Below are 22616 nucleotides of genomic sequence, written 5' to 3'. Positions count from 1 at the left end.
TGCAAGCTTTCAGACACAAAGACCCTTCTTCAGGCAATGGGAGACTGCAGATATTATGAGTTCTCCAAGGTAAAAAAGAAGCTAAAGTAAATCTTGTCTGCCTATGTTCTTAGACCAACACAGCTACAACCAACACTCCTTTCTACCCATCGTACATTTAATTCACATTCTACCAGCAATGATTAAACATCAAACTGGCCTATCCATCATACAGGAAGAGACAGGAGCAACTGGAATCCCTTCACTTTGAGAATTGCAGGGACTTGGTCTTCCACATGCCTCCAAGAGGCAAAAACTACATAAAAGGGACCATGGCTCATCTCACTGGTCCCCCTGACATGCTGACTTCCAGAACTGGATAGGAAAGCAGGACACACTTTCCTCTTGTGCAAAAGAAGCCTTAGAGAGATTCTGCACTTTTGAAGCTCAATCTCCTCCCCCAGCCTCCAAAGAGGAAGCACGATGATACAAAGACTCCTCTCAGGGAGGTATTTAAATGGTATAGCCCAGTCCTAAGTGTGCACACTTTTCCATAATAAAGTACAGTTTAGAAAACATGACTTTTACTCAGCTATAACTGAGCTAATGGAAGAAATATTCCTAATGTCCAAGGAGAGAAAATTTCTAAGTCATGGCACAGGAGAGGCAAATGTATTTACTGCAAAGAACTTTATTTTAAATATATATGTTGGGATGTCAAAAGTCCCCAAGTATAGTTTGCTTAATGCAATGTATGAGGAGCCAACATGCTTACCAACATAGCGTGCCAAGCCATTTACAGCTTTAGAAATGGCTTTCATAAAAATGTCTACAACTGGTAACTAGCTACTATGCATTCACTTCCTAACTAGCTCTGGTCAGTCTACATAAGCAAAACAGTGTTAGCATTTGAATAAATTTGCAATCTTTGTATAGATTTAGCAAGAAGGCCAGAATAAAGCTAAATGTAGTAACAGGAGTATAAACAGCAGCACTTCTATGTTTGTGGTAGTCTGCACTGGATAATATCAGAGTGCTTCATCCGGCCATTTCCAGAAGGAACATATCACTAAGAAAATCTGGCACTTACTGCTAAACAGAGTGGATAAAATTTTACTTTGAAGTATTTTTAGTTGATTTAAATCACTCCTGTGCTGAGGCCTAAAACAGGGCTTCAGTGGGTGCACCTACATGTTCATTAATGTGGTTTTGCTACTGTGCATTAAATTTAGTATCACTAATGTAAGGTAGTAACTAAATTCACATTAGGCTGCCCTAATGCACAATAGCAAAAGCACATTCTTTTGTAGTGATGTTCAATGTGCAGTAGCCTAATTTTACTGTGCATTAGCACATTAGCACAGTTTTTGCCATAACACTCTAATGCACATTAAAATAGGCTACTGTGCATTAAAGTGTACATATAGACACACCCGGTGTGATTCAAATGATGCAATAACTTAGTACAGGTTCTCTACATAGGGCTAATCCTAGAGCCAGGGGAGGAGCAGAGTGTCTTGCTTAAGAACAACTGCTTTATCCCAATTTAGGATTAACAATGACAGGCTCCAGAAACAGCTTTATTCAGCTTTCATCAGGTAGATGAGCAGATTGGTCCAGTTTGGGTACTAGGTTAATAAAATGCAAAACACTGTAAGGCTTCCCCATTCTCTGCAAAAAACATCCAGATTGGTTTAAGAATACTTCACACTTGGATGCCAGCAGCACGCTATCCAAATGAAAGACAGGCAATCTGATCATTCACTGTAAAGAGACTTTCTTACCTTACTAAACTGCCCAATGACATATTTCAAAATATTGGGAGGAGCATCATGCAGCAAGGGTTCAAGTGCTGGCAAATATGTACATTTCTGCAGGATGTTTTTTAAGGCCTTTTTAGTCTGTTGAAATATGAACCAAAGTGTCTATAGTAAAATATCAATGTAACAACAGCTTCAATTCATGACCCCAATTCCTGGAGTCTGAAGTCTTATCAATTTGTTATTTATCAGTTATCTCAAAAGAGCATTTTTTTGGAATCAAAATTAAGATTTTCTATCAAGTAACGAAGAATCCATTTTTGGCTCTGGCTTATTAAACCTCAAAACCCTCGTTGTATCGTATTCCTGTCACGTTGCCTACAGTTAGAGTGATAGCAATTTTCCATTGACTACAGTGGAAGCAGGGGGAGGTCCTTCTGTAAACTAAAACACTGTCACGTGATAAGCAAATTAAGCCAAAACACATTTTTAAATGACATTTTAGAGCAGGTCAGGCTAGGCAGCACAATGCTCTGCCACCCAGGCAAGAAAAGCACATTATTCCAACGAGTTTGACTCCTGCATGACACGGCACTGTGCTGGCTACCACAGAGATCAATGACCTCATCATGAAGGACGGTCGGTTCAGAGAATATTGGCCTTTATTTTTTGGTAGCCACTAAAAATGACTATGTAGAAGTGGTCTTCTAACTTAACATATCTGGAACCAGTTACATTCCAGCTGACTCTCCTGTCAGTTCATGTAATGTCTCACAAAAGTATACTTGAACAAATTCTGACAGGCAAGCTGTGACTGCCACCCCGGCAGAAATGCAAGGATGGCCATAAATAGGAACTGTTGTTTACTCCTGAGAGTGATTTTTTTCAAGCCAGTAAAAAATGCAAACTTCTTTCATGCTGACAGCAGCTCTACGTTATAAGAAAGGCCCATATGTACAAAGAAAGAATACTCTATTAGAAAGAGTTCATTTACTAGAAGCAATAATCATGTTGAAGATCAATAAAAATAATACTCTGTAGCACTGAAGGACTTACACATGATAATGAAAAGAAATACGTATTTCAGACATAGTGAATACACATACTTTCACTTGGAGATCTTCTGAACTTTCTGTTTCCATGTACAGGGAAAGCAGCACTGGTAATACATTTATTACTGCAACAGCACGTGCATGCTCTGGAGTATGTCTTCCAATCTGTCCCAAGGCCCAAGCAGCTGCTGCCTTAATGTGATCTTCTTGTTCTTCTGACAAGCAGATAGACAGCTGTGGCACCCCCTGTAACATTATTCAAAAGTACACACATTATGAATCTAGAGTAGGACTCAAAGACTTTGTACTGATGATACTGGTTATCAGAAAAAGCTTATTTCTCTGTTCAAATTTTTCTGGCTAAAATAAGCTATAGGTTGGGGCAGGCAAAATATGGCCCACAGGCCAAATCCGGCCCACTAAGCACTTCCATCTGGCCCATGACAGCCACCAACGAATTGTACCCTGCCCAGCCCTTCCATCCACAAGGGTCGGAGTGAGGCGCCCATGTATACAGAACCCCACAACATACTCTACTGCATCTTGCTCCCACTCCCATGGGCAAAAGGGCCTGGCCTGGCCAGCACACAGCTTCTGGGCAGGGCTGCTGCTGCCACTGCTGCAGACACCAGGAGACCTGCTCAGCTCTCCCAGTGTCCCACTCACTTTGGGCAGCAGATAGGAAAGTGGTGGGGTAGGGACACAAGCAGAGCTGCAGCTGGACAGGAGCACAGAGCATGAGGCTAAGGCTGGCATGGAGTTTGGGTGGGCAGGGTGTGGGTGTGAGGGAAGGTAGGGGAGGTGTGAGGACCCCCCCCCCCACACACACACATTCACTTGCTCCATGGTGCGCAGCCCTAGCAGGTGGTGGCAGGGGCAGCAGCAGGCAGGAGTGCTCAGGGCACTCATGCCCAGCACAGGTGCTAGTGCCTGGTGGCACATGGTTCTGGCCAGCACTGCACATTGTGACAAGGGGCACAGCCCCTGCCAGGCCAACTCTATTGCTGGTGCTCCCGTTACAGGTCCCAGGGCAGGGGAGGCAGTGGGCTCCAGTGCATGGAACTTCCCTCCCGTGCCACACAAATGTGGGGGTTGTGCATGCATGGCAGGGAGCACCAGTGATAGAAGTGACCCAGTGGGGGCTACGCCTCTCGCCATGATGTGCAGCAGTGGCTGGAGCCGCACACTGCTGGGCACCAGCGCCTGCGCCAGGCACCAGCACCCCGAGCACCCTTGCCTACTGCTGCCACTGCCACCGCCTGCTGGGGCTGCAGGCCATGGGGAGAGTGTGGGGATAGTTCCTACATCCCCCATCCTGCCTCACATCCCACAAACACCACACACCCACACCCTCTCCCCACATATACACAACCCTTCAACATAACCTATGCCCCAGACACACAGCCACACCCCCTCACAACTGCCCCACACACATACCCCTAACCACACCTTCCAACAAAATATACAGACTAAAAATTTATTTTGAGTTATTATGCAGTCATCTCTATATACACTATGAAAACACAAATCATGACAAAAAAATTTTAATAATATTTATTTTTGTAATAATAAAATGTAATACAATTTAAATGTGTTATAGTAGATGTTTGACTTTTAGTGTATGATTTAGTTTTTTTTCTGGTTCTAAGATGGCAACCCCCGCTCCTAAAAGGAGTATTTCCATGGGACAAGGGAAGCAACTTCCAGTGGCAAAAGTCAGGGATTCGGGGTGGAACTTCCAGTCCCAAGATGGTGACCAAGAGGCGGGGCAACTGTCAAGGGGCGGGGCTACCCATGTGGCCCTTGAAACCTCACCAAACCTCGTTAAGCAGCCCTCCACCTAAAATAATTGCCCACCCCTGCTATAGATGAACACACAATGGGCTTGTCATTTTTCTAAGACAATTATATGAACAGCAAGAACTTAAAAAACCAAAAGAAAACCATGTATAAGGCTGGCCAAAGTAAGAATATTAAATCTGCCATCTTCACTGAGTCTGAGGGTAGTTTTGAGCCAACACATCAACTACTTCAAAGGCGTCAGTGAGAAGATAAAGTAATTCAGGTTGCAACTGAAAGTAGAACTCTAAATTTCATCAAACACTGAGGGTGCCCGTAGACATGGGGATGTTAGTCCGATGCACTGTAATTACAGTGTGTTGGAACACACTCAATTAATTGAGTCTACTGGAGCGTAGTAATTAGTGTACTCCAACAGCCTCCATGGCTTGTGTATTCAGCATCCCCACACTTCAAAATGGCAACAGGGGTGCTTTAACTAAAGCTCATTGAACAAGCTTTAGTTAAAGCTGTCGCCATTTTGAAGTGCAAGACACTGAATACACAATACGCTGCAGGTGCTTTAGTTAGAAAGGCTCTCAGAGCTGCTCCAATTAAAGCGCCCCTCTCTCCCCGGAGCACATATACAGATGCCCTAAAATTCTAAGGTCTCTAGTGTTTCTTTGTAAAACTATGAAAAGGAATACAGTTTAAAGCCAGAAGGGGACTGATCCCTAGATCATACAATCCAGCCATTAAATTTTACCTGGTTACCCTTGCATTGACACCAATAATTTGTGTCTGACAACAGCATAACTTGCAGAAAAGTAGCTAGTCTTGATCTAAAGACTTTAAAAGAGAAAGAAACCAGCACTCCCTTGGTAGTATGTTACAAAAGTTCTACCCTCATTGTGGAAAACTTTGTAATTTTTTATTTGAACTTCTCCAACTTCAGCTTTTTGCAGTTAGTTCTTGTTATACTTTTCTCTGCTAGATAAAAGAGCTCTTTTGTAGCTGGGATTTTCTCTCCAGAAAGATACTGATGTGCTGTAATCAAGTCACTGCCCAATCTTCTTTTGATAAAATAAACAGATTAAGTTGTGCCAGTACTTGAATGCAAGTCACTTTCTCCAGCCCTTCAATTATTGTGTATTTTTTTTCTGAATAGTGTCCAACTTTTCAAACATTGTTTTAAAATGTGGATAGAATCATAGAAAATTAGAGTTGGAAGGGACCTCAGGAGGTCATCTAGTCCGACCCCCTGCTCAAAGCAGGACCATCCCCAACTGGATCATCTCAGCCAAAGCTTTGTCTAGCCAGGTCTTAAAAATCTCCAAGGATGGAGAGTCAACACCATCTCTGGGTCACCTGTTCTAGTGTTTTACTACCCTTCTAGTGAGAAAGTTCTTTCTAATACCTAACCTGAACTTCGCTTGCTGCAACTTGCGACCATTGCTCCTTGTTCTGTCATCTGCCACCACTGAGAACAGTCTAGCTCAGTGATGGGCAAAACGGCAGATCTGGCTGACAGCCAGACTCCATTTCCCAGCAGCCCCTGCCCGCATTGCTGGTTGCCATGGAGACTCCAGTAGGGGCAGCGCTGTTACAGGGCGAGGCCAGGATTTCCATGGAGACCGGCCCCATCAGTGCTGGCAGGGCACACAATTGGGAGGGAAGCTGCTCTGGGGCTGGGGCTGGGATCTTGCAGTGGTGACAGTATGGTCTAGAGCCAGGGCAGAGCCATCATCTGCTGCCTGCACACCCCTCCCTGGGGTATGCGGGCAGCAGATCATGGGTCTACCCTGGCTCCGGACCACAATGTCACCACTGCAAGATCCCAGCCCTGGAGCTACTCTCTGTCAAGCTACATGCCCTGCCAGCACTGCTGGGACCAGTCTCCATAGAAACCCTGGCCCCATGCTATCACACTGCCACCGCCACTGGGGTCTCCATGGAAACCAGCCACAGCAACAGGGGCTGCTGGGAAATGGAGTCTGCTGCAGGTCTGATCTGCCCGCCCTCGTCTAGCTCCATCCTCTTTGGAACCATCCTTCAAAGTAGTTAAAGGTTGATATTAAATCCCCTCTCAGTTTTCTTGTTTCCAGACTTCTCGTCTCCAGTACCCTCAGTCTTTCCTCAGAAGTCATGTGTCCCAGCCCTCTAACCATTTTTGTTGCCCTCCACTGGACTCTCTCCAATTTGTCCACATCCTTTCTGTAGTGGGAGGCCCAAAACTGAGCACAGTACTCCAGATGTGGCCTCACCAGTGCTGAACAGAGGGGCATAATCACTTTGCATGACCTGCTGGCAAAACTCCTACCAATGCAGCCCAATATGCCATTAGCCTTCTTTGCAACAAGGGTATGCTGCTGGCTTATATTCAGCTTATTGTCCACTGTAACCCCCAGGTCCTTTTCTGCAGAGCTGCTGCCCAGACAGTCAGTCCCTAGCCTGTACTGGTGCATGGGATTGTTCTGTCCTAAGTGCAGGACTTTGTACTTATTCTTATTGAACCTCACGAGATTTGTCTGCTATGATCTATACAAACTTTTCAGAATCACTGCTCTCCAGGATACAGACTCTTTCTGCAGGCACAACCTGCATTACTTGTTTCAAAATGTGTAACTGGGATCTTTAAATGGATCTGTTCTACCAAACAGTGCACATTGCCCTGTCCATATGATTATTTACCATTCCAACAATTTTGCATCATCTGCAAATTTTAAAAGCAGTGACTTCATATTTACTTCCAGATCATTGTTTACTATACCATAGGTCTAAACCTCCCATCAAGGGCTTTACCTGCCTGAATGCCACATCATTTCAGACAGTGACTAATAATATTACAAAAAATTATTTTGGAGCCCCACTAGGAATCCCTCATTTGGTGATGACTGTCCACTAATGACTTTTTTTAAAAATATCCACTAGTCAATTGTTTCCCCAGGTAATGTGTGCTCTATTGATACCGTAGAGCGTCAATGTTTTCAAATTGTCATCTACTGCTAAGTAACAGGCCATATCAAATCTATTCAATCTACAGTTATTTTTATCAGTCAAATTTGTAATTGCTTCAAAGGATGAAATCACATTTTACATAAATCCACATTAAGTTAATTCTTTATTATTGAATCCCACATCAGTTTCTACTTTATTTTGCCCAAGATTGAAATTGAGCTAACTGGCTTACAGTTATTTGGGGCTATTGCTTTTTCTCTTTTAGATATGGACACAAATCATGCAGGCTTTCAGTCTTTTGCATTTTCTTCAGTAGTGCAAGATTTATAAAAAATTTCTCTTGCCACAGGTCTCTTTAGCCAGTTCCTTAAGGACTCTTGGGTGTGAGCTATTCAGGCCTGCTGATTTAGAAATATATTTCTATCAGATGTTTAACATACTCTTTAGTTATTAATGGACTGGAGAGTACATATCCTCATGTGACATAAACACCTAATCCTGTTTTCCAAATGGAAAACATTAAATAGTTATTGAAGACTTCTACCTTTTCTGCATGATTATTATTTGACACTGATTCTATTTTTTCTTAATAGAAATGTTGTTTTTTTTTTTCTTTTTTACATAGTAAATCAAAGAATGACTAACACATGCAGATTATGGCCACACATGTAGAAGCTGGAATCTTCACTTAGATCCTTTCCATAGTCCTGCCTTTTGTGTTGTTAATATTTTCCACATCAGAATGTCATGTTAGTCTCCATTATCTTTAAAAAACATAGACGATTCTTCTACTGCCTCTTGTTTATATGGTAATTCCTCTCCCATCTCAAAATTTACAAACATCAAGTTATCTCATCAAGAATTTGCATGACTGCATCAAACAACACTGTGTTTCAGGAACTAAGCTTTGGTGTAAGCATGAGAATTTTAGTTTTAAGTGTACCATAGCTATGGCACTGTAGATATGCTGGTATTAATTAAGGATCTGCATGTTTAAGGATCCTTGTTTAAAAAGGGACTACTGCATTATGGCCACAAACATTCAGAAACAAGCCATACAAATTCATTAATTTATTTTTCCTGTGTATACTAGTGCAACGCGGAAAGACCTCACATCTGTTGAAAATTATGCTAGCAAATTAATCCATAGTTATATTTATGAAAGCAATAACTCATCAAGGACTCCATTTTACCAGACTGTCATGTCAGAGAGAATGAGTAATATTACAAAAGATGCCCTCATAACTGAATATATCATTATGTATCAAAACTATACATTAAAAAAAAATATTTGTACTTTGGGTTATTTTTTATAAAGGTACAAATAATACATTAACAATATGTAATGAAATAGGCATCTGTTTATAAATTATAGAAAGGAATGACTACCTTTAGTTAGCAGTGTAAGTGCAACAGTACTGCCAAATGTGAAATAGAATATTTTTCTAGATTTACTGTTTCCTCCAAAATTATCCCTTTATAAATATTTAACTACAACTAAAGACCCAGATGTTGATGTCAGGGGAGTTATTCCCATGCTTAATGTCATGCACAAGCCAAAATGTTAGCAGGATCAGGATCAAGGAACACACAAAACAGAACTATACCACTCTATCCAGAAGTCTGTGGGGTCTATTAATTGGTGTCTCCTCAGAATCTCATTGTAATGGTTATGGGAAGAAAACAAAGGAAGAGCTAACCTTGGAGATGATCACTGCCATTGCCAGGTTCTCTGAATGAGCTGCTACATAACCGAGCATCATGATGCCAGGCAGCCTGACATTTCCTTTGCAGTTGCCAATACAATCAATCACAGCAGCAATTCCTCCTGCATTAACTATAAGCTGTGAAAGCTGGAAATAAAAAGATGAACTAGAGTGATTAAACACTGTAGAGTAGCTATAAGCATAAAATAATATATTCCATCAATCTTTAAATGTATCACTTCTGTTTTTATAAACAGGCACAATACTACTGTTGCTAATCAAATTATACTAGTGTAAAACTGGAGTAAAATAATTAATCAGGTACATTATTTGGCCTTATGGGTATAAAAAATTCTAGCAAAACATTCATGTGGCCATTAGCTACTATTTTCTATTAACTTTACTGCAAGGAAAGCTGTTTTTTAAATGTTATAGACTTTTGTATTCCAAACTCTATTACTATTTACTCAAGAACTACAAAAATGAAAGCTTAAAATGTTAATGACTTGTAGAAATTTACATATAGAACCAGATTATTTTAAACTAAATCCCAACTACACCATTCTGGCAGTGAAAAGAAGCCTTAAAATAGGTGCATGTAATTTTTTTCTGAGCAGTCTTGGTGTAAGTTATAACCAGGCAGGCCTAGGATCCTAATGCATACCAGAGATTAAACTCTCATTTACATTTTTTCCAAATGATATAATTTCTAACATTACTTTGAGAACAGCATTTGCAAGGTTTTCTGACATTATCAGTGCCTAAAGATTAAATCAATTCTGTTTGCATGAATGGTATTTTCCTCTGCATTTAAGTTTTCTTCAGATTTCCCAAAGCAGTACATAAACATTTTTTAAACTTGTCCGTGTTTGCCTTGAAGTTCTAAAATGTTTAAAACACAGGACTATTATTATTAATGCAACAGCTAGTTAGTCAACCTTTAAAATTATTACTTTAAAAATATGAGCTCTTTACAGGGCTTTTGGATGCAGTCAGTTAGGCTCAAATCCTGGAGCAGATGAGAGAGGGAAAGGAGAACCCTCCTCCCCTCAGGTTGTAGGGCAGCAGCAGCGTCACTCCAGGACTGCTACTACAGCCTCTTTCGCCTTTTTTCACCACAATAAGCATGAGAATACAGATGCAGGGGACTCCTGTGGAGATGCACTCCACAGCTCAGAGGGGGTTGGGGACATGCATCAACTCCCCACATTCTGACCCCTGCACCAATCCCATTGTATCTGCACAATGAGGGACAATGGGGACAACTTCCTCATGAGACTGTCATATCTGGCTTTTCCAGAAAAGTCAGTGGGGAGGATTTATCTCTACTGTAAGACATGTTTCTTTGGTAGAGTTACTGGAAGATAAATCTGGCTCAATATCCATCATTCTGAAGTCAAACATGTAGATTATTACTTTCTAATGTGAGTGAGATTCATTAGGAGGCTTTTTAAAGCCTACTTAGAGCAAGTTGTTGCAATCATTCACAAAGGAACCCAGTATTGCTAAACTATCAAAATGTTATCTTAAGTCTTGACCTTTTGCTTCTAGCTGTGACTCCTGGAGTTGAGAATCTCAAGTTTTCTTTTTTTTTTTAAAGTAAGATCTTAAGCCTTCTGGGCACAGAAAGAAGCAAAAAAATGTGACCCAGGTGTAACCAAAAGGCTCAAAGGCCAGAAGGCAGGGAAAAAGACCTCAGATTTATGTCTCTTGTGATTTTAAATTCACTTACACAATTTTTGTATGACTGAGGTTGGCAATATTGGCTTCCATAAATAGACACATTTTAATGTTAAATAGTTTTTATTACATTAGAGCATCACATTTTAAAAAGCTTTTATGCAAATTTTATGCTCTGAAGGATCCAAGTCCATATAAATATTTATAAGCTTAACCTATTCAGTTCATACTTTTCTTGGCAAACACCTCCCATGTCTCTAGAAAGCTACAATGTGGTGTTGCCAACTCTCATGACTTAATAACAAGTCTGGAAATATTTATTTTGTTTCTTTCAAACCCTAATTCATAGACTCATGTGATTATGTGAGAATCAAAACTGCTATTTAAAAAAAATTCTAGTCATCACAGTTTTGGGGAAAACCATTAAAATATGACCTAAAGGCTTGATGATCCCCAAGAAAATTTTGAAACATACTAAATGTAATATTGTTCTTAAATCACATGATTTTTAAGTCAGTCTCATGATTTGGGGGAGGGAGGGCTTGATTTAGGATTTTTAATATTTGGGGCAGATGATATTGTTAACATAATATCCATTCACTGCACTGACACCTGCTGGTAAATAAAAGCTAAGTAAATATATTGCTCCTTCTTTTCTAATCCAATTCTTATTCAATTCACATCTCAGAACATGAGCCAACATTTCCATATTTTTCCAACGGAAACCTGATAGTGCTTTTTGCCCTCCCTTTCTGAAAGGAAATGACAGAATAATACTCTATTTTATTTAAAGTGTAAAATCTAATGATGTGACCTTGTATTTGCATTTTCAAGGTTTTACCTCAGGCGTATGCTTTGCTATCTCTCTAATTAAAGTTGCAGCATTTTTCTTAACATATTCATCCGAGTCCTTCAGGCATGTGAGTACAACTGGGAAAATTTCTGCTTCAACCACCATTTCTGCAAGATCCACAGAATGCTTTGCTATTTGGCTTAGAGCTGAAAGCACCTGACGCTGGTAAACAAAAATTGGTTTGTAAATGAATGCTATGCAAACACCCTGCAACCCATGCTCATCATGTACACAAAATGTTACATCAAGAAAAACAAAGCAAAACCAGAAAATACATAGTCATAGCTACTATACAATTCACTGCGTCAATTAACGTATCCATCTAATAACTGAGAGTTTTCACTAGTTCCCAAATAAAAGTTTTTATTTGCTTATGCCATTCAAGTTTGCTTATAAAAGAAATGCTAATTTAATACTACAATTTAAAAGAAAATAAAGTCTACAAAAAAATCCTACAAATTTCCATCTAAGTGCTTAGATATATTCATTAATAGTAGTATTTGTCTTACTTAAGGCTATTAAAATAAGACAGTAAAACTGCACACAGAAATAGAAATATATTTTTGTGAACTAGACTATAAATATAAAATCTTAAACAAGACCTGTTTTAATCAGAGATTTAATGTGTTCTCAAATACATTGTTAAATTAAAATGTTTTCATAATATAATGAGAAATGTATAACTTGATTTCCTCGGAACTAGATCACCCACATCTAACAAATGTTTTAAGTAAACTGACGGGTTTATGTAGAGTACTGAATTTATTCTTTAAAATATTGCTACATGATCTTCTCTAAGCAATGCTGGTCTAGTAAACAAGTGTTATTAATTTAAAAGACTAGTTTTTAACTGTTCCTTTCTGAAGAGTTAGTGCTCCTATACATATGATAACCACATACAAAACAGTCAGCACTCTTTGTTAATTGCATAGCTATATTTTGTTAAGGCTTAAACAATCCCTTCTGAAAAATAAATATATGTATCAATGGTCCGGACTTAGTAACAAATAATGCCTAGTACAATTTGGAAAAAAATATTTTTAAAAGTACCTTCAGTTTAGCATCAGGGTTCAGGATCATCTGAGCTAAGTGGGCAATAGCCCCTGCATCTACTACCGTCTGTGCTAACTCTGGAGAATGCTTTGAAATATCACTGAGGGCTGAAGCAGCAATCCTTTTCAAAGCAATTTCTGGCTCCAGGATGCAGAGTACTAAAAGAGGAACAGCTCCTGCGTCCACCACAGCCTGTGACAGTTCTGTAGGTCCAAGAAAAGTAATTAAGTGAGTATGGGTGACTGACCCTTGTGCAAGCCATTTTTCACCCTGACAGATACAGCAAAGAAAAAAGGGGAGGGAGTACTTCACTGTCTCGACATCTGCATTTCAAATCAGCCCTCCTGGTTTCATAAACCATGTGGACCAATCCACAACTGAAAAGAATACAGGTCAATAGATGGACCCCCATTTACATGCACACATTTGAGGTAGATTAGGCTGAGATGGTTTGTTATTCTGTGTGGGGGTTTTTTTTAAAGTAAGCAGATGTCAGCTGTTTAAGCCCTGGTTATTCTGCACTGATCAATAGGCAAGCATTTTATGCACGGCTAACAACAACAGAGAAAGCCAAAGTACCAAATTTTTACCAACCACCCTAATTAGACAGTATTTTGTCCTGTTTATGTAAGTATAACATGGTTATATCATATAGAGCTATATACATTTTTTTAAAATATTTTTTTTACACAATTAATTGAAAATGCAACTTGATTTGTTACCAGAGCAAAATTAGGATGTGCTGTCATGCATTTGAAAAAATAACATTTTGATGACTTTAAATACAAATGTTATAATGTATATTTAGTTAACTGAGAAGTATTGTGTGTCATCCTGTTTGAGTTCAGTAGCTAACTGCATCTTAATTCAAAAAACATGATTAGCTGACGTATTCAAGAATTACATTATTAGAAATATATTAGCCCTCTGCTATATTTGACATTAATCACAATACTGAAATAAGAAATTATTGGATAACAAGAACAAAAATTACGTGACAGCCAAGCTATGCTATTTTAAGATGTTGAAAATGGATACAATTGCATTAAATTCAAATGACCTATTAGATTCTTAAAATAAGGCTTTTCTATGTCTTCTTGCTATGCACATCCATTCTTATCTTTAACATTTAACTTGGCTTACAGCACCATGGCAACATATGGCTATTGTATTTCAAGGACCTAATTTAGCTTTTAATTTACTATCCATCAATAAAAGCTTTTCATATTAAGAAAGAGATTGCATATTAGGTTACATATAACATGAATTTTCATGAATGATGTGTAGTCATGTCATCATTACACTGCCTGTGTCTTCTATGTTAATACCTAAATAATCTTCGTAACTAGATACATTTTTTGAACTGGTCGACCATTCATGCACACTCTAATATGTGTTGAAAGTACTATTTTTACATTATACAATTGATTTTACATAAAACGTGAATACTCCTTTCATAAATAAATTAGGACTACAAATATTTTAAAGAGATTATTACAGAACTAATTTTCAATGGTTTATTTTTCAAATAACCATTTTGAAAAATAGTTAGTTTAGGTGTGCATATACACACACATCATACATTCCTAATTTATATAATCCATGGCAGCTACATACAGCTCCAAGGTAAAGCAGTCACAAATATATATGTAGAGCTATGGTTTCAACATAACTGTGTCAGAGTATGCATCACAATTCATTAATTAAAAACAAACCAAAAACCTAATCTACCCAAGAAGTTACGTGAGTATGCATCTAAAATGTTAGTGGCATAATATACTCATTTTTTCAGTAAAAATACATTAAACATACAAAAGCAATATTTGCATCTCTTCCAAAATGTGTTTTTGTATGATATATTATGAGACATAAACACAAAATTACTTCTAATAAACACTCTGTTAAAGAGAAAGGATTTTGAGAATCATAAAGACAGGTAGTCCAAATAACTAGCTGACTAATGTAACAAACTCCTTAGAAGCCACTTGAAAGCCACCCTTTCAATTGCCTGAAGACTGCCAAGATGATGCCAAGGACATCACTTCAAGAAGACAGGTGATGCTGCTGAAAAAAAAAATATTTCATTCCTTATTGTCAGGATACCATCAACCTCTTTCATAAACAATGAGGAAGAAGAGAAGTGGCATATTTTAGCATAACAACTAAATCCAAAAACTTTAGTTTAAAATGAAAAAATAAATCCACAAAATTTAAAAAAGAGCAAAAACTAAATTTGATTTGGTATAAATCTGTTCTGAAGATGCAGGAGTATGAACTATTTAAATACTGATCATTACTTTTTGTCCTATTTAAATATGTATCAGTTTTTTTCAACACTGTTTGTAAGAGAAAATCATTTAAATTACTAGAGCCATACTTTGTATAGGCACCAATCATGCAGCAACCTACCCAGGATATGGGCCCACTATAGTTGGGTTGGTAGAGGAGTTAGCAGACTGAGGCAAGGTTCCTCAGTAAGGTTTTCAGCTCATCCCCCTCTTCCCATTCCTAACATAATCAAAAAGAAAAATGTAATGCAGCCTGGGCATGACATGGGTGGTGGAACTCCATTTAAAAAAGAGTCTTTTACAGAAGCTTTCACATCATTGCTGTCTTTGAGGGAGAGAAATGAAGGATCCTCAGAGACTGTGAGAAGTTAGAAGACCTGGGACTCCCTTTGGTTCCCAAAGATTCACGAGCTTGTGGATGGTCCCTGTGGCCTATACTTTAGGGAGAGGAATGTGCAAACTATACCCCCAACAAAAAAAAAAATCATGGAGGCATCTCTGTGAAGTACATTTGTGGAGGTTTTCCAACTTTGAGGTGGGGCAGGTATCAGGCCTCATGTTTGCTCATGTCAGCATTTAAGGACATTTGCAATATTCCAACAGTTCATTTCCTGTTCATTCAACTACCTCTCCTCATTGCCATGCACAATCCCACCATTTCACCTGCTTCTCATGCCCACAATCCCACCAGTCCCCCACTATGCCAACAAATACTTTGCACACACTGTCATGAGATCTGTACTCTCTCTATATGACTGGCCAAATGACCGTTTCTGCCTATACAGTCTTCAATTCTATACAACCTACCTTGAGTCCTGCCAAAATGTAGAAGAGAACAGTGGTCAAAGAACACTGATCATCTGTTTTCAGAAACCCTTTCATTTGCTTGTGTTTGTTTGAAAAGTGCACATGTAAAAGCATTTTTTTTTTTTTTTGCTTAAAAAGTGTAATTGTGATCATGACAGCAGCACAGCGGCAACTGAAATTCACCATTGTCCCTGTGCCCTGGGCACCTGGCCATATCCCTTTACTGCTGAATACATCTTCACTTTGCATAGTGTTTTTCCTCCAAAGGAGTTGCCCTCTAACCACACACAAATTAAAATATACAGCTGCAAAGTTTAAGCTGCGTGAGGAAAGGGTTAAGGAGAGAAAAAATATATTTTTCCAGATGACGTTTTGAAAACAAACAGAGACAAAAACATAGAACACAGGTGATCCAGGCACAAGGAACTGCAAAGGCAGCATCCTCTGCAAAGAAGTGGCAGGATTTCACAGAGCAAGAGGAGGACAGGGTCTGATGACAAGACAAATGAATGGATGTGAAAGTGCCTGTCTGTACATGCAAGTAAATAGACAGTATTATTTTGCATGTGCTGGGACCTGAGAGGCCTGTAAAAAGGAGCTGCTATTGTCAAAAATTAAAACAGAAGGTTTCATCCGAGGTAGAGTGAAGCTTGGGCACTTTTACAGAGTTGGTAACAAGCACATGTGCAGAGATGGAAAACAGAACAATAAGAAAAGTACAGAGTCAAATATGACACTGAGATTACAGACCATGGAAGCAGTGGAAGGTCTATGTCAAGAAGGGAGATGGAGGGAATTGAGTTCAGGTAGGGGTTCTTCTCTTGCTCCCAACAAGCACTTATGCCTTGAGATATTCATCTAAAGGAAGAGGTTACATGCCTAAATTCAATCAACTAGGAAAAGTAAAAGGCAAGCAGGTGGAAGTCAATAAGAGCTTGATCCAATGCTCAGTGAAGTCAAAGTTTGTCCTTTGACTTTACTACACTTTATATCAGTCCTAAGAAGGTGTCAAACATGAACATTTGAACATTGTTAGCGTAAAAAATGGCAATTCATAATAATGGTAAAGATAAAAGGAAAGGAGGAAAAAACGGGCTAAATAAAACTTTTGGGGTAGGAGGGTGGATGGTACCATAGAGGATGGAATAGTCCATAGAAGAGGGAGTATAGTATGAAGTGCAGTCACTAATACATGCAGAAAGTGCATAAGTAGTTGGATAGGTAAAAGTAGAAGCATGACTGCAGAAAAATGAAATGTGAGGGGGTGAGCTAGGCAATGCAAAGAGTTTTCATCAGCAGAAAGATGGACATAAAATGCAGGGAGGAGACTGGTTTCCTTACAAGGACAACAAATATTTTTTGAGTTATAAATTACAAGAAACTTCTTATTACAATTTGTTATCACTTTTAAGCAATTTTAATATGAAAGCACACAAAAAACCCTGTTACCTGAATTATGTCTTGCAATATATCCAAGTGCCCAAGATGCAGCTTCCTTTACTCCAGGGTCAAAATCTTCCAAGCAAATCACAAGTGTATCCAGTGCTCCACAATCAACTATTGCTTGGGCAAGTTGAGGAGAATGTTTACCAACTGCTCTTAACACAAATGCAGCTGCTTTCTTATAAAAACGCTAAAAAATAGAGGAGGATATCTTATTTTTACTAATATTTGCTGCTTCAAAAAACAAGCGACTAGGACACAGAAAATGAAATTGCATTATTAGTGATAAATCTGTACTGCAGTAGTACAGAAGGACCCAAATTAGGACTCCAATGTACAAGGCAAAGCAGAAACAATTCATTTGTGTACAGTGCCCTGCCATAGAGAACACATAATCCAGGATTTTGACAATAGGCTTCTCAGCTTTTGACCTTGAAGTTCCTGGGCAACTGAAAAGTTCTGTTTTAATGCAAGCAAAGTAGCATCCTTGTCTTGACAGGATAGAGCAGCTTGGTGTCTAGATTAGTGGTTCTCAATTTTTTCATATTCAATGCACACCTTGGAAAATGCCAGCTCTTAGCTGTCACTTGTTTCTTGACTATGGAAAAATAATAGAACAATTCTTCTGTTGCAAAGACTTCATAGAGAACACAACAGACCACACATTTTTGATATTCTGGAATCCTATTTGAAATCTCTGAGTTTATCTTGTGAATCATATGTAGGTGTTTGCACACATAACAGTGCTAATAGTAATTACAGTGCTGCAGCACTATAATTGACAATTACTACTCTAGATGTTATTAGGTCAATGATTCTCAACCAGTGTACTCAGGCACCCAGGCGTGCTGCAATATCCTTCGAAGACTGCTTTGGGGTGCAAGGAGACAAGCAGATAAGTGTGGACTCAGGCTCGATTCTTGCCTAGCAATTCCTGCACCCTTGCTGCTTGGCCCCTCTGCAAGGATGTAAGCACTGTATAAGTTTTTGAAATGGGCTGCCACCATAGGTGACACATAGGGGGGGGGCCCCCCCCCCCCCCCCCCCCCGAGAGTGAGTGCTCTTGGCTTAGATGATGGGCAGGGGGTGCAGGTGGAGCGCTGGTGCTCACCCCCTCCCCCCCAAAAAGTGCCACTGCCACTTCTGCGTGCACTGCTGGCACTTCCGTGTGTCCAGCTGCGGGGGACCCCCCCCCCAACACTGCCATGGCTGCCTGTGGATGGTCCCCGCTTGGCCCACCCTTGCTGCTAACGGCTGCGTTGCTGCCTGCGGGTGGTTGCCGTGTCCCCCCAGCCTTAGGAGTGCCACCCAATCCTCACAAGCTATGGGAGGGTGCCTTAAGTTTAAACAGATGCCTTGAATCTATAAAGGCTGAAAACCATTGCATTCCTCTATCTCCCTCAAAAGGCTTGATCCAGTAGGTGTTCTCAGAGCACACAAAAACAAGAACAACAACTTTGAGGTCCACACAAGAGTGGGAGTGGCTACTCTTTTCTTTTAAAAATAGGGATGTAGAAATAATTTCTCCTGTGCAACATCCTAGTAATTAGAACACTCCCCATCCTAATCTGAAACCCCACAGGGCATTCAAGCCACACCTCCTAGCTCACAGGAAAGTAATCTCACCACCAAGCTACAGGCTGCCCTGGTCTAATGGGTGTGGGCGGGGAGGAGAGGACAGTCACTCTACCTTTCTTGATGATGCTGTGCCACTGTGTTGCAAAGCATAAGATTCATGAGGCCAGGAAGAGACTGTGCGTGACTCTGTGCCAACACCAGTCTGCTGGTGAGGGCACTCTGGTGGGAAATGTGGGTTGGACTCTCCATGGGCAGAGGAAGGAATTGACCTCAGCTCTTCCACATTCTGGAGCAGTGTTCTGGTGACTAGAACAGGGCTCACCCTCCAACCTGCAGGCCAAATGCAGCCTGCAGAGCCATGCCATCCAACCCACAAGGCCCCCCATGGGTAGGGAAATTTGGTGGCATGGTAGCAGTGGCAAGTAATACTCCCAGCCCCTCCCCCTGCTGCCAAATTCCCAAGCCCCACAGGGCCCAATCAGGGCCAGGTCACACCTTCACCCCCCAACTTGGCTGGATTAGGGCCGGTCCAAGCCCCTTCTCCCCACTGTGACTGGATCAGAGCCAGGCCATGTCCCCTTGCCCCCTGTGGTCAGATACAGGCTGGGGCAGGCCCCCTTCCCCTGCAGGGCCTAATCAGGGTTGTGTGGCTCCCCAACCTCCCCACACGACTGGATAAGGCCCCACCCCGCAGCCCTGAATGCTAGATCGGGCCCTCTGGCCATATCCAACCTACAGATGGCTCTGTTGACTTAATAGTGCTATGACAATTTACAGAAGCCCAACCTTTTCTCCCCTTCAGGCCGGATTGATAGTGCTCAGTCCATGACAATGTATAGCAATAGAGGATTTGCCCTAGTACATATGTACATGTGTGTATGTCTGTGCATGTGTGCATGCCTGTGCAATTCCTAGTAAATAATTAGGTTTTGGGCAAGCAGACATACTTTTAGGGGTTACTGTGATTCAGAATACATTTTTTAAAATAAAACACATTCACAAATAAGTTTTGAATACAATATGATCTTTTTACTTTTCTCCACTTAGTTGACAAAACTCTGATTTAAGGTCTGATCCTGTTTAGTGGGTACATGTACAGAAGGAAAAGTTTTACTTAGTGTTTGGAGAATCTGATCCTTTCTATATATATATATAAAAGTGAACAGAATAGATATGTGCTCTTTTGGCCCACAGGAATTATCAGGTTAGTTCTGTGTATTCCTAAACTCTGTATGAACTGGATAATTAGTTTCCTTCACTTGCCCTCAATCACTAAAGCACAGTAGGCTTTCCATGACCTTACACTAATCTTGCTGATGCTCCAAGTGATTTTAAATCATGACTGTCTCCCAGACACACCAACAGCACAGATAAGATAGTAACATGAAAGATAGACATAATGACAACCATACTAATTTTGTGCAGTTTTTTTTCAAATAAACAAGATAAGGAAATTACTGTAACTCTCTTTCTTATAAATACAGTTAAATTAACCAATTGCTTATAACTTTGTCTAATAAAAGCCTTACTTTACCTTCCATATAATCCTGGCATACTGGAATGAACAAAAGTTTATTTTGATATTACCAAGTATCATTTATTATCATATTTTATTATGACTAAAGCCATACTTCTCCTAAGAGTAACAATGAAAATCTTTCTTAGTACTTAACACAGCTACTTAGCACATCTACTGTGCCTTTATTTAGTACCTCATATGAGAGGTACTAAACTTAAATGCAGTAGACACATTAGTGAAAGTGTAGACACATCCTAAGAAACCAAAGCTACAAACTAAATACAGTTAAAATATGGCCACAATTTAAAAAGTATCTGCTTTTCTGGTTATCAGGAGGTACATCTGAAAGTTAACCTAGGTTAGAATCGTTATCCTTTATCAACATTGACCATGTGAAGGAACACCTTGAGAGGATGGACACCTTCAAGTCAGCTGGCCCAGATTGCTTACGTCCCAGGGTACTGAAGGAGCTGGCAAGCATCATAGCTTTGCCATTGGCATGGATCTTAGTGACCTAGTGACATAGTGCTTATGTTCAGAAGGGACCTAAACAGATCATCAGGTCTGACCCTCTGCCCTGGGCAGGAACGGGTGCCACGGTCATATCACCCCAGCCAAATATCTGTCCAGCCTCCTCTTAAAGACCCCCAAGGTAGAAGAGAGTACCACATCACTTGGGAGCCCATTCCAGAGCCTGGCAGCCCTAACAGTAAAGTAATGTCTCCTGATGTCCAGCATGAATCTTCTCTCTAACCATTTGTGGACGTTATTCCTAGCAACCCCGGGTGGTGCCCGGGGGAACAGAGCCTCCCCCAATTCTCACTGGTTCCCCCTGGTGAGTTCGTAAATGGCCACCGGAGCCCCTTTCACCCTTCTCTTGTGGAGGCTGAATAGGTTCAGGCCCTTTAGCCTCTTCTCATAGGGCCTGCCCTGCTGCCCCTTGACCATGCAAGTGGCCCTCCTCTGGACCCTCTCAAGGTTAGCCACATCCCTCTTGAAGTGCAGCGCCCAGAACTGGATGCAGTACTCAAACTGTGACCTGACCAATACCGCATATAGGGGAAGGATCACCTCCCTAGACCTGCTTGCGATGCATCTGTAGATGCATGACAAGGTCCTTCCTGACCCTTTCCTTGCACTGGCGGCTCATGTTCATCCTGGAGGCAACAATGACTCCAAGATCCCTTTCTGCCACTGTGTTGGCAAGAAGGGTGTTCCTCAGCCTATGGATGTGTTGCTGGTTCCTTCTCCCTAGATGCAGCACCTTGCACTTGTCTGCATTGAATTCCATCCTATTCTCATCCGCCCACCTCTGTAATTTGTCTAGATCTAGCTGGATTCTGTCCCTCCCCTCCAGCGTGCCCACCTCGCCCCTCAACTTGCTGTTGTCAGCAAATTTGGAGAGCGTGCATTCCACACCCACATCCAGATCGCTGATAAAGATGTTGAACAATACAGGCCCCAGGACCGAGCTCTGGGAACTCCACTTCCCACATCCCTTCAGGTCGAAAACGACCTATCCACCACCACTCTCTGGGCGTGACCATCTAGCCAGTTTGCCACCTATCTGACTGTGTAGGCATCAATGTCACAGTCACCAAGTTTTTTTAAGAGACTGTGGTGGGAAACTGTGTCAAAGGCCTTCTTAAATTTCAGGAAGATGACATCCACCTGACACCCCTGTCCAGGGACTTTGTGACCTGATCATAAAAAGAAACCAGGTGAGTCAGGCAGGACTTGCCCTCAATGAACCCATGTTGGTTGCCCCTGAGCATTAATTCCCGTGCTGAGCCCTTGCAGATGTGCTCCTTGATAATTTTCTCACAGGTCTTCCCGAGGACCAAGGTAGGACTGACTGGCCTATAATTGCCAGGGTCCTCCTTTCTCCCCTTTTTGTAAATGCGGACCACATTGGCCTTTTTCCAATCCTCTGGTACCTGGCCAGTGCCCCACAAGAGCTCATAGAGGGCCCCGCTATGACCCCTGCCAATTCCCTAAGCACCCTTGGGTGAAGAGCATCTGGACCTACTGATTTAAACACATCCAGCCCCTCCAAAAGTTCCCTAACTAAGTCATCCCTGACCTAGGCATGGTGGAGCCTCCCCTGGGTCTGTCCGTAATTCTAGTGGGGGAGCTGTCCCAGTCCCTGTTCAGGAATATG

The 22616-nt window shown here is 40.9% G+C and overlaps 1 protein-coding gene across 3 annotated transcripts in view; it reads right to left on the bottom strand.

Annotated features, from left to right (window-relative positions):
- Positions 1-22616, bottom strand: part of SPAG6 (sperm associated antigen 6) — a 51655-nt gene that overhangs the window by 5303 nt on the left and 23736 nt on the right. For 2 of the 3 annotated variants that reach the window (XM_025199703.1, XM_025199701.1), the window contains 6 exons: positions 17365-17548; positions 12818-13023; positions 11756-11929; positions 9229-9381; positions 2846-3037; positions 1764-1880 (listed from right to left, as the gene is read on the bottom strand). In XM_025199703.1, coding sequence (XP_025055488.1) covers positions 1764-1880; positions 2846-3037; positions 9229-9381; positions 11756-11929; positions 12818-13023; positions 17365-17548 — 1026 coding nt within the window. The remainder of the gene's footprint in view (positions 1-1763; positions 1881-2845; positions 3038-9228; positions 9382-11755; positions 11930-12817; positions 13024-17364; positions 17549-22616) is intronic. The other variant, XM_025199702.1, reaches the window with a different exon arrangement.

The sequence above is a fragment of the Alligator sinensis genome, unplaced genomic scaffold (genome assembly GCF_000455745.1).
Source record: "Alligator sinensis unplaced genomic scaffold, ASM45574v1 scaffold221_1, whole genome shotgun sequence".
In the NCBI taxonomy this organism is placed as follows: domain Eukaryota; kingdom Metazoa; phylum Chordata; order Crocodylia; family Alligatoridae; genus Alligator; species Alligator sinensis.
The sequence above is the reverse complement of the archived record's forward strand: the minus strand, read 5'-3'. Positions and strand labels throughout refer to the sequence as shown.